Below are 14453 nucleotides of genomic sequence, written 5' to 3' on the forward strand. Positions count from 1 at the left end.
TATCACGTTCCCCTTGATCCAGGAGCCATCTTTCCAATTCCCAACAGTACATAATCAGCAAGAAAAGGTACATAATAACTTTGAAACTGTTCGTGGACGATGATTTTCTTCGATGGTCCATAACTCGAAAGCCAAGATACATAGGACGCAAGTTCACAGGACAGTTTTTACTCGTCTTACCGTGTAGATTCACTCCCTGAAGTAAGGACACGCATCTCTACATTCCTGTCGTGTAACTAATGGACCCTGCCCGTACAAACAAACCAAATAAACAAAAATAAGAAGCTCGAAAGATTCGAGGTCCAATCGTTAATTACATCGATTCAGCGTCGATTCTCGTTAACCGAGCGAGGCAACCTTTATCTTTGACCAAAAGCCGGTGCTCATCGAGTCATCGACTCGCTTCCCAAAAGAAACCCTTCGAGTCGACGACGGTAAGTATAATAACCCATCTACGAAAGCGTTAATAATTTCCCCGGGGATAAAATAGGTCTCGTTAGCGATCGGCAACAATCTCGTTACAAAGCAGCGATCGTTGCGCAAACAAGCTAGCGCGATCAACATGCGATTAATCGAACGTTTCGAAACTCGGCAGCATAGTTTAATCGAACCATGTGCAATTACCTAGGTCCTCCGTGGCTGACCCCGTCGTGTTTCAAAACGACGCTTCCGCCGGTCTGGCACGCCACTCGGTGAACCGCGACGTACGATCTCCGTGGGATCGGGGGAAAAAAAACGAGAAAGTAACGAACTCGTTATTCAATTGGCGTGCACCGCCCCGTCAGCATCTCGTGCCACAATGTCGGCTGACGGAAGCGCCCCGATGAGCCTGGACGGTGCCTCGCAACCGCGTCGATGTTGAGCGTCTCAAGATCACGGTTCAAGGTCGCTGGTTCGAGTTCAAGCTCGCCGTTCGCCCGGTGAAATTAAAAAATGAAATAAGAAGAAAAGAAGGAGGAGGAGGAGGAAGAAAAAAAAAGAAAGGAGAGAAAGAAAGAGAGAAAGAAAAGAAACAAGAAAGTGAAAGAAAGAGGAGAGCGACGGCGGATGATCGATGGTGAGAATCGGTTGGACCAGTCACTGTGGCTTCGTACAGGAGAAGACATCAGCTCGCGGAGGAGGTGCCAGGACTCTACATTCGGCGCCTCACGCTCGAGGACCCCAGGAGCGCGCGGGAACCATCGAGTTCAAGGTCGCAGTCTCCGGCACGCCATATCTGTCATCCTACCACCGGTTACGTGCCCTCCTCCAGGAGATCCTCGAGGTATTCTCTTTCTCTCTCTCTCTCTCTCTCTCTCTCTCTCTCTTTATTTCTCTCTTTCTCTCTCTGTCGGTTTGTCTCTGTCTGTGTCTCCCCATCTCCCTCTCCTTCTCGTAAGAACGCGCGCGCCACTCTCGCTGATTCGCCGCGAACTTTGGATATGCTCGATACGTGCGGACCCAGCGAGCGATGCGGGTCATTGGATACGTTCGATTCCGATACTGGTTCGAGATCTTCAGTTTTGAAGGTGTATCGAAAAGACACGTGCACTCGTGTGTCAAAAGTGTCTCTAGTACGATACGCGTCACTTTTGGTACGCGTGTATCGAAAGTATCTGGACTAATAACATCCGGGTAATTTTTAGTATCCGTGTATCCAAAGTATTCGTACTTCGATCTCTGTACTTTTTAGTACGCGTGTATCGAAGGTATCTGTACTAATAAAATCCGGGTAATTTTTAGTACGCGTGTATCAAAAATATCCGCATTCCAATCTGTCTGACTTTTGGTACGCGTATAGCAGAAGTATTCGTACTCCGATCGGTGTAATTTTTAGCACTGCGCATATATACGTATACACCAATGATGCAAATAGGTTAACGCATCCGTGTTTTAATTCGTATAATTTTTAGAACACGGCGACCAATTTACGGAACGAGAATATGGGTTTTACGAATTTCGAGGTCGTAGGTACAAAAATGAATTAAGAAAAAGAAAATGCAAATTCAGAAAATGTTTAATTCTATTCAATTGCATCAGTCACATGGGTTACTTCCAAATGCTCTTTTTCACCTGGTAGGAATGTTCTTGCTCCAAAAGCAGTTTATTGCCAGAAGATGTAAATGCGTTAGATTTTTTGTATCAACCCGCAGAATTAATCGAATAAATTATGTTAATGGGAAGTGGTCTTGAAATATACTTTTGTATCTATATCCTGAAAATTTTTTATAGTCATATTTTTCTTCCACAACTTGATAATCGCGTTCTAAAAATTATACAAATTAAAATACGGCTTGGTTGATGCACCTGAAATACTACACGTTTATTTAAATGTACGTGAAATAATACACAGATACCCGTATATTTAAATGTAAATTTAATTACACGGGTAAGTACGCCTACGTTAAATACACGCGAAACAGGAATCTCTGGTATTGATCTACCATGATAGAAAATATGTCAATACAAAATCGAGTCATCGCAATCGAGAAACAATTAATCGAAAGTAAAATTGAATCTCGCGATATCGCTCTTTACGTACTTGGAGAATTTAATTATGGATACTTATTAACGGTGATTATCTTTATTGCAATATTTATCTAACATATTAACCAAACGTATATGTACATATCTCAATTGAAACGTTAATCTTTCTATGAAATGTTAAAGTAATATATATATAAAGAAATATATAAATGTTAAAAAATATATATAAAAGAATATATATATACATACATATATGTAATATATAATATACATAAAAATCTATGTTTCACGTTATAAAAGAATTACCGAAAGTCACTCTCTATCTTAACGTTCCGCTCCCCCTGAAAACCAACAAATTGCGTTCGCTGTTAAAAAAAGAAATAAAAAAAATTGCCTCATCGCAACCGAAGCGCCGACGTAACAATTGCGAAACAATTGTCATACGATTAGATTCAAAGAGAGTTTAATTGCCAGCGGAATGAATGCCACTCTGGCTGGGCAAGTGTACGAGCAACAAGTTAGGTGGTCTCGAACTTTTGCCCAGTAGTGTACACGACGCGGCAGTGGACGTGTTAACAACGCGTAGGAACCAAAGAGTAGTCGCGGGTCCAATTTACGGAAACCACTTGTCATTTTCTGTCCGATCGAACGAGATTCGTTTCATCGAAAAACTCCAGCCGGCCGCAAATCGAAAATCCCACGTTGAACGACACGTCCCTCGTGGTCGAACGAGAACGGTGTACAGGGTATCGCCGAATCCTCGAAGACAGGATTTCCTAGACGATTAACTTGGAACTAGGCAGCGTCTCTCGACGTCCGAGAGACCGTTTGACGTGACGTAGGAACCCGTAATTAAACGCACTAAAATTTAACTGTCGGGACGTAAGGAACGATCGGTGCCTTTCGCGCGACTTAATAAAGCCTCTGAGGCGATGGTGCCCTCGCAGCCGACATTATAACGTTTATTAAAGCAGCTATCGCATCGAAAACACGAGCGTATCCATCCGAGCATCATTATCATCGACGTTTTCGTCCCGGTTCGCCGCAACGACGCCGATGTTAGTCGAAGCGTGCGTTGCTCATTGTTCCTCGCCTTTCCTCCTGGAATTCGTCTTTTTCTACGTTCCTCCGCGACGTTCCAGACGCGAGTGTAGTATTATATTTCGTGGCTGACCCCTGAGCCCCGAGATCCGGGCAAGGTTACCGAGTTTATTGCGAGTTTAGAACGTGCTCTCGTTTCTCGTGAATCCAGCGCCAGCGGATCGGACCTCCGTAGGAATTCCTTCTACTTTGTTGCTTACCACTGGTTCTGCTAACGTTATCGTGGCCCGTTTATCGGCTTGTGTATTCTTCGACGTATTTTCAGCGCGACGGATGCTTTCGTAACATGTCGGTTGACATTCGTGCGGACCGGATCTCTTCTCGGTGTTCGCGCGATCGAAGTGAAGTGGAATTTTGTATTAATTCGACGATTCGGGAAAGAGTATCTTTTCGGGTTTCGTTAAAAGTTAACGGTGGTCTTTTTATTTTTCGCGATGGTGTTACCCGAGTTACGCTCCGTTCGATTTCGTGGATTTTGAAATGGAAATATTTTCGTAGATTTTGTCGGGTTGTTTGTGATTTTCTAATTTTTTCGGTAGTGTTGTTTCAGTTGTTTTGGACGTTGTTTACGAGTGCAAAACATGCGATGAAAAGTAGATGAAACAATGCGATGAAAAGTAGGATTTCTTGACTAAGGCGTCCATTTACGAGAGAGAATATTTTCTTAGATTTTGTCAAGCTGTCGTTGCTATTTTCATTCTTCTTAGATAGCGTTGTTCGAGTTACTTTGGACGATACATTTTTAACGCAACGGCTTATCGAGATTCCACTGTGAAACGCCCTAAATTGCGAACCTGTATGCACGTGCCCCATAAATATTAAAATAAATACAAACGAAAAATACTTTACAATAAATACACCATATTCTACTTCGCACCGGTTCGAAGTAAAGTTTTCCAATTAAGATACACGTTATACGAGAGAATTAAAAACTAAAGAAATATCGGTTACATTCTGGTCCGAAGAAAAACAAACAGTACGTGTTTCCTTCTATGTAAAAAAAAAAAAAAATTGAAAAGCAAATAGAATTTCGCGAATATATTTCGTCCGCAGTTGATTTCACCTTCGTTAATTTTTAAAGTCTCCCTTCCACTCTGTTCTAAGAATTCACGGTCAAGAGGATCAGCGTGATCAAAGAATTTCCCAACTCGGCTTCGACTTTCCCATGCTCCGTGTTTCTCCGTCTCCTCTCGACCGGCCCATTATCCGACGTCCCCGCGACAGACGTCCCTCCGTTTTCATTTTTTCGTCCAGGTTGCCCGGCACGCGAGAGTTTCCACGCTTCGTTCGAGATTTTCTACGACTGGTTCGCGATTTCCCTGCACGCGGTTCGTGACGGGTGTTTCGTGTAGCTGCAATTACATCCTACGTCGTTCGGTTATCCGTAGGGATATCCACTTCCCGCGACTTCTATCTCGAAGTCGGGCCGGAGTCACCGCGAGGTATCATTACGAAATGTGCGCGGAAAGCGTCGGTAACCCTCTTGTAACGCGAGTCCACTCCTCGCGCCGCTTCCGAGAAGCGAGAAGCGCTTCCAACCCTTCGTGACACGCCATTTGTTTCCATTTCTCGTTTCCTTTCTTTCGTTCGCTACTCTCGCGGCATCTTCTGCGAACTTCACGGAGTCACGAGAGAGACATTACGCGCTCGAGTACCGCGGAACAATGATTTCCGTGGATCATGTTTCCACGTTTACGGCATTTGCATATCGGATTACAGGGCAACTACGGAATTGTCGCTATTACGACGAATCTTGTAATCGTTAATGTCGTTACTGTTGGATAGAGAACACATCGCACGGTGTGTGTAACTTTTTCATTTCATTTCATTGGAAACAGGTCTTATCGTTGCACCGGTGATTTTACGTCTGTTCGCGAACCGTTACTCATTTTCAAGTATAATTGCAATCCGGAACGATCCAAATTACACGAAGTCGTGTCTAGTTGTATATATATATCGTGTAATATTAACATTTGGATGCATGTTTTTTTCCGTTATCACTCGTTCGAACGTTTCTATTACTGCTCGAGTTATCAATGAATCGAAACTGCACGAATATTGCACTTTGATGCAAAAGCGTACGCAAACTTGTAGCGAATAAAGTAGAGATTAGCTTTGTTCCCTTCGCACTGTTCTCGAGGGCAAAATCGAAAGAAATTTTAAACGAGACGGAATTTAATCATAAGAGATGTCAAAGTGGATATTTTCGGTTGTTTATAAATTGGTAAAGCATAGGAGGAAAATCGTGAGCGGCCGTAAGCATGTATTTCGACGTTTGTTTCGTTTAAACGTCGAGGTATACACTTTTAGACGGTGGTTTTATTTAAACGTTGGAATTTATGCCTTCTGATGTTTGTTTTATTTAAATCTTCAAATATATACCGTTGGACGCTCGCGGCAGCTGCTCTAGCTATAAAAATCATTTTCTTCCTACGCTCGGTAAACAAAAGACGGTCGAGAAGCTTTCGTTTCACTTATCGAGATATCGGAGAGTAATTGATTGCAAGGATCGACTGAAAATGCAAATAGAATAAATTCTGCTCGAAGTATTGAATAACAAAACGGGTCTGCAAAGAATTCACGAAGATTATAATGCACGGGTATGGAAAGATCATTGGAGTTGATCGATGATTTCGGTATACAGTGGCTGAGACAACGATGATGCAAGTGAATCAATTTTTCAAATTCACCTTATTCGTTTCTAACAATTCTTCGATCGTTTACTTTCCCCAAGCAACTATTTCCAATACTGCCCCTTATCCTCGTACATTTCAATCTTACCTTCTTCATTATTAACTTAATTTTTTTCTTCGAAATACTTCCTTTCTTCATCCGCGATTAACCATCCTCGATAAGATTACCCGCTATAGTTCATTTCTACCTTCGTGTGCCCCGAAAAGCATTTCGTACCTCTGGTATCGCTGTCTCGGGATCATCTCCGGTTATCGATAACGTTATCGTTAGCAACACCTCAAGTATCCATTCACCAAAACAGAAGTCAATTTTCCACCCCGGGGACCCGTCTAATTCGCGGTGTCTCCTGTTACGCGGCGTTGATCATGATTGCGGATGAAACAGTTATAGATCGTGGCTGGAGAGGATCCGGAAAGAGAGACCGCCATTCCTGACGATCGTCTCGTTGGAGCTACCAGAATCTCCAATTCCCCTGATCGAATCTCAAGCGAGCGCGCGCTACTCCTCGAGGCCCGAGGAGACGAGCGGATCCGTCGAATCCAAGGACGACATTCTGGACGAGCTCCTGGAGAAGGTCACGGCGACTGGAGACGCGAGAGAGAACGTGTCCCGTAGTGGAAGGAAGGGGTCGTCGTGGAAGTACCGGGACAGACGCAAAAGGGGCGAGGAGCTCGTGGAATGTACAAAAGGAGTTCCAACCCTCGAAGAATGCACAAAGAACATTGTCGAAGGTCAATTCAAAGTCCACTGTTTAGGTGAACGTTTACTTATCGGCATTCCTGGTATTCACGAAGCGCAAGTGAATCGACTTTGCGCGCGACTGTTGCTCTTTTAGGCCCGATCGACAGGAACGATCGAGATTTTTAATGGATAATTTACCAGTCTTTGGAATTCGAGTAGATTTCTGATTGAAAAATTGACGGTCGAGTCTCATTCAAACTGACGCAACGAAGTTTCGTTTCTATTTGAACGAAATTTGAAATAGGTTTGATCGTGTTTGAAAATATAGGGATTGTACAAACGGACGAGAGACGTTAATATTGTCGGTGTGGGATTATTTGGAAGATTGTGGGTTCTCAATGTTGGTTAATTTTCAATGTTGGAAATTGATCAATTTCACGAATCGAGGAACCGATGGTTTTTTTGTGCACTATAGTATTTTTCAGTGGGAGTTTCTTAATTTCGATTTATTAGCTCTAAATGGAGTCTTGGAAGAAACTGGGAGATTTATTTTGAAGAATGTAGCGACGAGTATTTATAAAATTGATTGTACATTGATCGTTGAGAACACGGAGGTTATCGCGTGATTAACAATTCTGTCAATTGGATCGAAAGTTTTGAAATATTTTGAAGAACTTGTTTGTTGAGATCTGAGATTGATGAAACACTTGGAACAGTGAAAATGGAAATATCGTGTCGAAAACAAAGTTGAAAAAGAACAACAATTCTTTTAACGATTGTCCTTATCGGTAAACGGATCGAGTAAATCATAGTATATTAACGAATCAATCTTGCGCGATTAGTGTGCGCGATTTAAATACATTAAGAAACCGCTGCTAAATATAAAAAGAAACCATTATGAAACCATTATTATAGGCGTAACGTGTTTTTCAACACACATAGCTGAACAACACGGTCCGAAAGTAGTATTATTACGTGGATCTTTTTTGGCGCGTTTTTTCTTTTTTTTTTCTTTTTCAAAAGTCGAGAGGTATTCCCGCTGAACGTTTAACGTAGAAACCTATTAATATAACGTTATCTCGTTAAGTTAAAAACATACCCGACACACGCATGGCAAAACACCGTATCCAATGTTCGAAACGATTTAAAGGTTAGGTCCTACCATTCTGCAAAATGAACGAAACATTATTACCAAATACCTTAACTTATAATTATCGAATACCTTATTAACCCTTATCACTCTTACGTCGAGCGTGGCATTACATTTCTTACACCAACTCCGACGTTAATCTAGACTCGACATTGTACAACCACCTTGCTACTTAATATAAATAAAAAATATATTTGTTATACCCTCTACACTGTCGCAATACATTTTACCAAGACCTCCTTTTACGATCTATTTACAAAATTAATTAATTCATAAAATAGATCAAAAAGTGGAGCTCCCGATAAAATATATTGCAACAAGTGAGAGTGTGTAACAAATACATTTTTCATTTATATTGAGTAATAAATTGGTTACACAACCTCGAATCTAGCTCCACATTGTAGGAGTCGTGGATAGGTTCAAAAAAGAAAAAAAAATGAAGGAACGTAAAGGATTAATCGAATAGGCGATACTCGAATTGTCTCGATCATAGGATATCCAGTTTCATCTCCGGTAGATTGCTACAGCGAGGCTACTCAGGTTGCATGTTCGTAGGTGCAGCGTGACGTTGCGCCTGCCCTCGTGCAACCGGTCGCTCGATCCGAGTTGCAAGGAAAACGTGCACGCGCGGACACCACGAAACGCGTGGTACCGGGACAACGATTATTATCATTATCGTCGCGAGTTGCCAATTTCACGGATGTAGAGAGAAATAAAAAAACAAAAAAAAGAAAGCGCTGGTAATCGATAGTTCGAAACACCCTATCGCTCGACTCGACGTTTCAGGAGCTGGCCACCGACGATTATCGGATCTCGATCCTCAAGGTGTCACCGAGTGCATCTGTTCCGAGATATCGGGGAATTTTCGGGCGAAGATCAACGAGGGTTTGGAGACGCGTAAATCGCGCACTCCTAGCCCGGAAATGAGTCACATCATTCGGATCGCGATGAACTACCACGATCAATTGGACTGCGAGATCGACGACGAGGAACCGGGCCCGGAAGGAAGAGGAAAATCGCGGCCGGAAACGAGCAAGAGGGACACGAGGACGAGGAAGGTGCTCGTCAAGGAGGACGGTTGCTGCAACAGTGTGAACGACGCTTTAGATTTCACGTTGAATTGCAGCAGCTTGCGACTGACGTCCCGAGAGGGGGGCCCCGTGACGGGGACGGTTATAGGAAAGCAACAGGGACCGGAAACGCGGAATTAACACGCGCGGATTTTGTTCTTAAATCGTTCGCGAACTCGGGCACGGACAATGAACCGCGGACCGCGTTGTTGATTGTTCCACCTGATTGAAAACCATTCTTGTAACGAAACGACGCGGTAGCGAAAAATCATGGGAAACGAAGAATTAATTACGGAGGAATAAAAGTTGGAATTATCGCGCCGGGGAAACGAATTATCAAACGATAAAGTCGTGGAAAATTCGTTCGATATCATCGCCCGTGACTAATAACTTTCTGTACTTTATTACGTAAGTATACTTTCTAACCGTAGGTCATTTTTGTAATTTATATCTATCGCGCGTTTACATAAAGATATTTTTTTCTTTCTTTTCTTTTCTTTTTTTTCTTTTTTTTTTTTACATTTCTGAAGAGAAGTAGAACGAAACGGTCGAATAGTTCAACACGATCGGAATAAATTTACCTCGTGGTAATTTAATTACGAAATATTTCGTTGCAAGGGGTTTATAACGTAGCGATGCGCTGGCATTATATTAAGTATCGAAGCAATGCGATTCGATTCGAGATTAAGATTAAGTGGTAGAAAATTAGCGCGTTTCGAATTTTCATTTAACTATTCGGCGTAGCCTTGCTATTGGTCGATACGTAGAACTGGATTTTATACTAGAAAGGATCTCCACGGGTGTTCTATTGAAAATAATAAATTATTGTATCCTTCTTCGGAGAATTTATTTATTCGGCTACAAGATGTCGTCTCAAAGCACGAATTTGGAAACGAGGTACGAGCCAGCGTGTTTTCAGTTATTTGATAATATTGTCCAATTTGAATCGCAGTTATTCGTTCTTTGCGAATCTTCTTTTTGTGCTTTGGTAAATAAAATTCGGTTATACATCGAATAACTGAAATGTTACGTTGCCTCCTTTCAGAACCCAGTCGATTCTTATTTCGAATAACTCTAAATATAATCTCGAGAATAGTTCAATGGTAAAGATGTTTTTACCATTGTTCGATGTGTTTCGTGTTTTTCTTTACTATTCATCGAACGCTCCAAATTGAAAACTTACTTTCTGTTAGATCAGTCGTACGTTTTCAATTTACAATTTTATCCAACGTTGCATTCCTCGAAAAATTACATCATATCACTCAAAACCGTGCGTAATCATAACGATCGATTAATTTCCTTTCTCCTCGTTCCTCGAAACCGTTCAATTCGCCACGTACGATTGGAAATGTTCAAAGTGTTGCGTTCTTTAAAATTATAATTTACCTCCCCTTCTCGTCGTTCCTCAAAACGGATCAATTACACCACCTACGCTCGAAAATCACTCGAAGTGCCTCCCTGAGAAATTTAATTATTATTATCAATTTACCGAAAGAGGCGCGCAAAACGATCAATTTATATCCCTTCTTCTCAACTTACAGTTCCTCAAAACTATACAATTCGCAGCGTACGCTCGAAAAACGCGCGAAGCGGTGTTCCTCGAGGAATCGAGAATTATCGCGCCGAGAGACGCACACTCGCCAAATGATCGATTTATTTCCCTTCTGGTCGTTCCTCGAGAATATTCAATTCACAACGCGCGAATGGAAACGCGCGATGCGCTCCAAATACGGCTAGTGTCCCCCGATCGGCCGCCATTGCGCGAGCTTCGAAGCAAAGAAAGAAAAAAAAAAATAAAAAAGAAAAAAATCCCCAGCTATTAATTTCCCAAAAATACGCTCGACTCGTCCGGTGTACGATACCGAGTGGAAAAATGTCGTCGCGCGTACGTTAACGGTCTCGCGGTCGTTTTTATCGAAGCTGAACGATCGTCGAGCTGCGTTCCCTCTCCGCGCGGTATCGAGCTCACGAATTACCGTGTGGAAGCACGGCGACCGAGTCGAAAGGAATTCGGTCGGCGGAATCGATCCCTCATCGCGGGAACATCCGAATTAAAGGAATTCCGGCGCGGCGGTCGCGGATGCCATTAGGCTCGGATTCTATTCCGGCCTGACGGGAAAAAAGAGCGGAGTAGACCCCGGGAGCGGGAAGACGATCACGGAGACGAGCACCAAGCGGATCATGAATCTCTCGCGCGGCGATAAATCGCGAATCGTTGCGTTTCGATTTCCACGAATCGGCGCACCGACGGGGCACGCACACGCTCGCGCCCCAAGCCCAGTTAGCCTATTAATTAGCTCGCCTAATAAATCGCGACTGGGACCGTGCGGTGGGAAAGAGCGAGAGGGGAGTGAACGCGCCGTTAGCCATCGTTCTTCCATAGTGGAGAGAAGAGAGGATGGCACCCGAAAGAGACGACGAAGAGGAAGACGAAGAAGAAGACGAAGAAGAAGACGAAGAAGAAGAAGAAGAAGAGAAGAAGAAGAAGAAGAAGAAGAAGAAGAAGCATCGTACGAGTTTCGTCTCGCGGTGGACCAACACAAGAGATGAGAATCGTGAGTCTAGGCTGGCCCCTTGGAAGGCCAAGCCAGCCCAAACCGGGTGAGAGAAGTTGGCCGGGTTCTCTCCTCTCCGTTCCTCCTTTCCTCTTCTCTCCCGCTTCGTCCCTGTTGCTCTGGCCCCCGTCCCGCCGTGCCCCCCTCGCTCCTCCTCGTGGCATTTTTATTTTGTCTGTGCTGTGTGCGCTGCTCCTTCGTAGGGCGAAAATGGTTCATGGCCGTTCCTAACCGCCGATTTCGCCGCGGATCCTGTCCTGGTGGATCGAACTCCGTTTTCTCGCTCGTTTCGCGATTTTCTCATCGTTCGCGATGCTTTTCCGTACTGCTCACCCTCCCCAACTCTCGGTAACCACGCGGGTTTTTCCTCAGTTTCGAGGGAGATCGATTCGCTCGTAGTTATCGCGGCGAGCAACGAGACACCGTTTTAACGCGTTTGGATCGAAAGATCGCGCGGGAGCCAGGTACCGAACGCTCGAGGTGTTTGCTTTTTCTTTTCTCTTCGAGTAAACATCGGTTCGACGTGTGATGATTTTTATTCCACTTTCGAACACCCATTAGGCGTCTACTCGTAGATAGTTTCCGATGACAGATCCTCAGCTACGAGTCAAGGGGGTACTGTTGCGTAGACTGTCATTCTTTCGGTACCTTTTATGAATTTTTTTGTTTGTTTTTAACGGTAGACAGGCTGTTTCGTAGCGAGATTTTTCTGATACGTTTAACCATTTTATAAGTACACAGAGTATTTTTTTATTCGGATATTTTCATAGTTCGAGCGAATCGTTGATAGACACTGTCAAGATCGTTGGAAAAATGTTTCGATTCGATTTCGAATCGATTACAAGGATCGACTGAAAGTCCAAATGGAATAAATTCTACGCGAGACATTAAATATTGAATAATTCACCAAGATCATTTCCTTCGGATCGGGTGATCGTAATGCATAGATATTGAATGATCGATAGAGATAACGATTCTCGATGATATTTATATATACTGATTAAAGCAACGATAATGCAAGTAGGAGTGAACAAAATACAAAGCATGATCAATTTTTAACGATAACAATTTTTTAAACATTTTTCAGTTCAGCATCTATAATCTCTTACTTTTGATATTACTACCTACTCTCGTATACGAGACATATTTCATTTCTAATAACAATATTTCAATCATTTGCTTTTCACGTTCGCAATTGACTACACTTGACACTAAAAATTGAAATGGAGTAAATAAAGTGAAACACATAACCGACTTTCGATGATTAATCGATTAGCTACGCGTTGACTCGTACTTGACAATCGACGCGAAGATGTATACGATTTATCTCAAATATCTCCAAACTCGAATAGAAACAATTTTTAAGGAGGATTAAAGCACAAGACGAGTAACGATTCTTTCTTACGTCTCGGAATCTAAAGTTTAACTTACAAGCAGCAGTTAATCTTTTTATAAGCAACCGTTAGTGGAGGATAGAAATGGATTACACACAGAAAAAGGAATATTGAAATAAAATGGAGCAGGGACCATTGTGTCCGTGTAATTACAATGTCATAAGCGAACGTACCTCGAGTCATTATTTTCCCCTTAATGCGATATTCATCTGTTTCCTTGATCCTCCAGTCGCGTTACTTCATCGGTGGACTGTCATTACCTTTTTACTCGCTCGTAATTACGAGAGGATGAAAGTACTTGCTAAAATGCCTACTTAACTCGATTGTCCTTCCACAAACTTTGTTTCTTCTCAATGCTTGATTATTCCTCCCGATCCTGTCGAATGCAGTCTTCGTTTCGTTCTGTCTTAGTTTCGATGCTTCGCAAATTATTCGAACTTAAATAAAATCGAACTTTTTTCGAGGAGAAAGAAACACAAATCGAAATATCGTTCGAACGCAAAATTTGTTTTACCCTTTTCCGATGCGTAGTGCATTTAGTTTTATTTCTCGTAGCACATATAAAACAAGACCTGATATTCGCTTCTCGTAGTGCATTACAAGTTGATATTGTTCGGGTCGATATCTCTATTACTATCGATTCTATCGATGATTCGTGTACGAGAAGAATTTCGAAATTCGATTTGCGACAATTTTTTTCCTGTGCGTTCTTCCCATAAAAGTAGGAGTAAGCGAGATATCGTACGTTTTATGGCGAACGTTGCTCGCACCTCTCCTAATGGGTATGAATTTTGTAACATCGTATACACCTCAACAAGTTGGAAAAGATCTCTCGAGGTGGGAGAACCTTCCACGTTAGGTGTCCCTGTAGACTCGATTTTCCTTTCAGTTTCCCAAAGATGATATTTTCATGCTCGAAACTTACAATTTTTAAATGTATTTCATTGAACTATTAACTCGGAGCATTTTTGGGATATTAAAATATGCCACCCTCTCGTAGATTTATTTCTTTTAACGCTAACCATACCCGGTTGAATAACCGTTTCGAAATCTAATTTGAAATTCTGCATTAATTGTTAGTTCTTTCTTTCGTTTCACTTTGCGTAAATTGTTATATTGTTATAATGTGTATTCTTTTCGGAAAAATTAATTTTCATTTCGTAAACGATCAACCGACCGATTACGGTAAGAATATTTATACATAAATCGCTCGGTTTCGACCCTCCACCACTCACTACGCGCTCGGACCACGCCCCTCCGCGATCTTTTTCAAATTGTCGAACTATAGCTCGGATTAAAGTCCTTCGACTGTGAAAGGGTTATACATTCTCTGACAAAATTT

At 42.4% G+C, this 14453-nt stretch overlaps 1 protein-coding gene across 1 annotated transcript; it reads left to right on the top strand.

Moving 5' to 3' along the window:
* The first annotated feature begins 799 nt into the window (after positions 1-799).
* On the top strand, positions 800-9997 carry LOC143144914 (uncharacterized). The gene is made up of 4 exons (XM_076307796.1): positions 800-836; positions 1063-1264; positions 6646-7016; positions 8879-9997. The coding sequence occupies exons 1-4, from the start codon at positions 800-802 to the stop codon at positions 9301-9303; spliced, it is 1035 nt and encodes a 344-aa protein (XP_076163911.1). The 3' UTR covers positions 9304-9997.
* Positions 9998-14453: the final 4456 nt, after the last annotated feature.

Source organism: Ptiloglossa arizonensis, chromosome 3, assembly GCF_051014685.1.
Source record: "Ptiloglossa arizonensis isolate GNS036 chromosome 3, iyPtiAriz1_principal, whole genome shotgun sequence".
In the NCBI taxonomy this organism is placed as follows: Eukaryota; Metazoa; Arthropoda; class Insecta; order Hymenoptera; family Colletidae; genus Ptiloglossa; species Ptiloglossa arizonensis.

Coding starts and splice junctions, on each gene's coding strand:
- LOC143144914 (XM_076307796.1), top strand. CDS start 800: ATGTCGGCTGACGGAAGCGCCCCGATGAGCCTGGACG. Junction 837..1,062: donor CGCCCCGATGAGCCTGGACG/GTGCCTCGCAAC, acceptor ATCGATGGTGAG/AATCGGTTGGACCAGTCACT. Junction 7,017..8,878: donor ATTCAAAGTCCACTGTTTAG/GTGAACGTTTAC, acceptor TCGACGTTTCAG/GAGCTGGCCACCGACGATTA.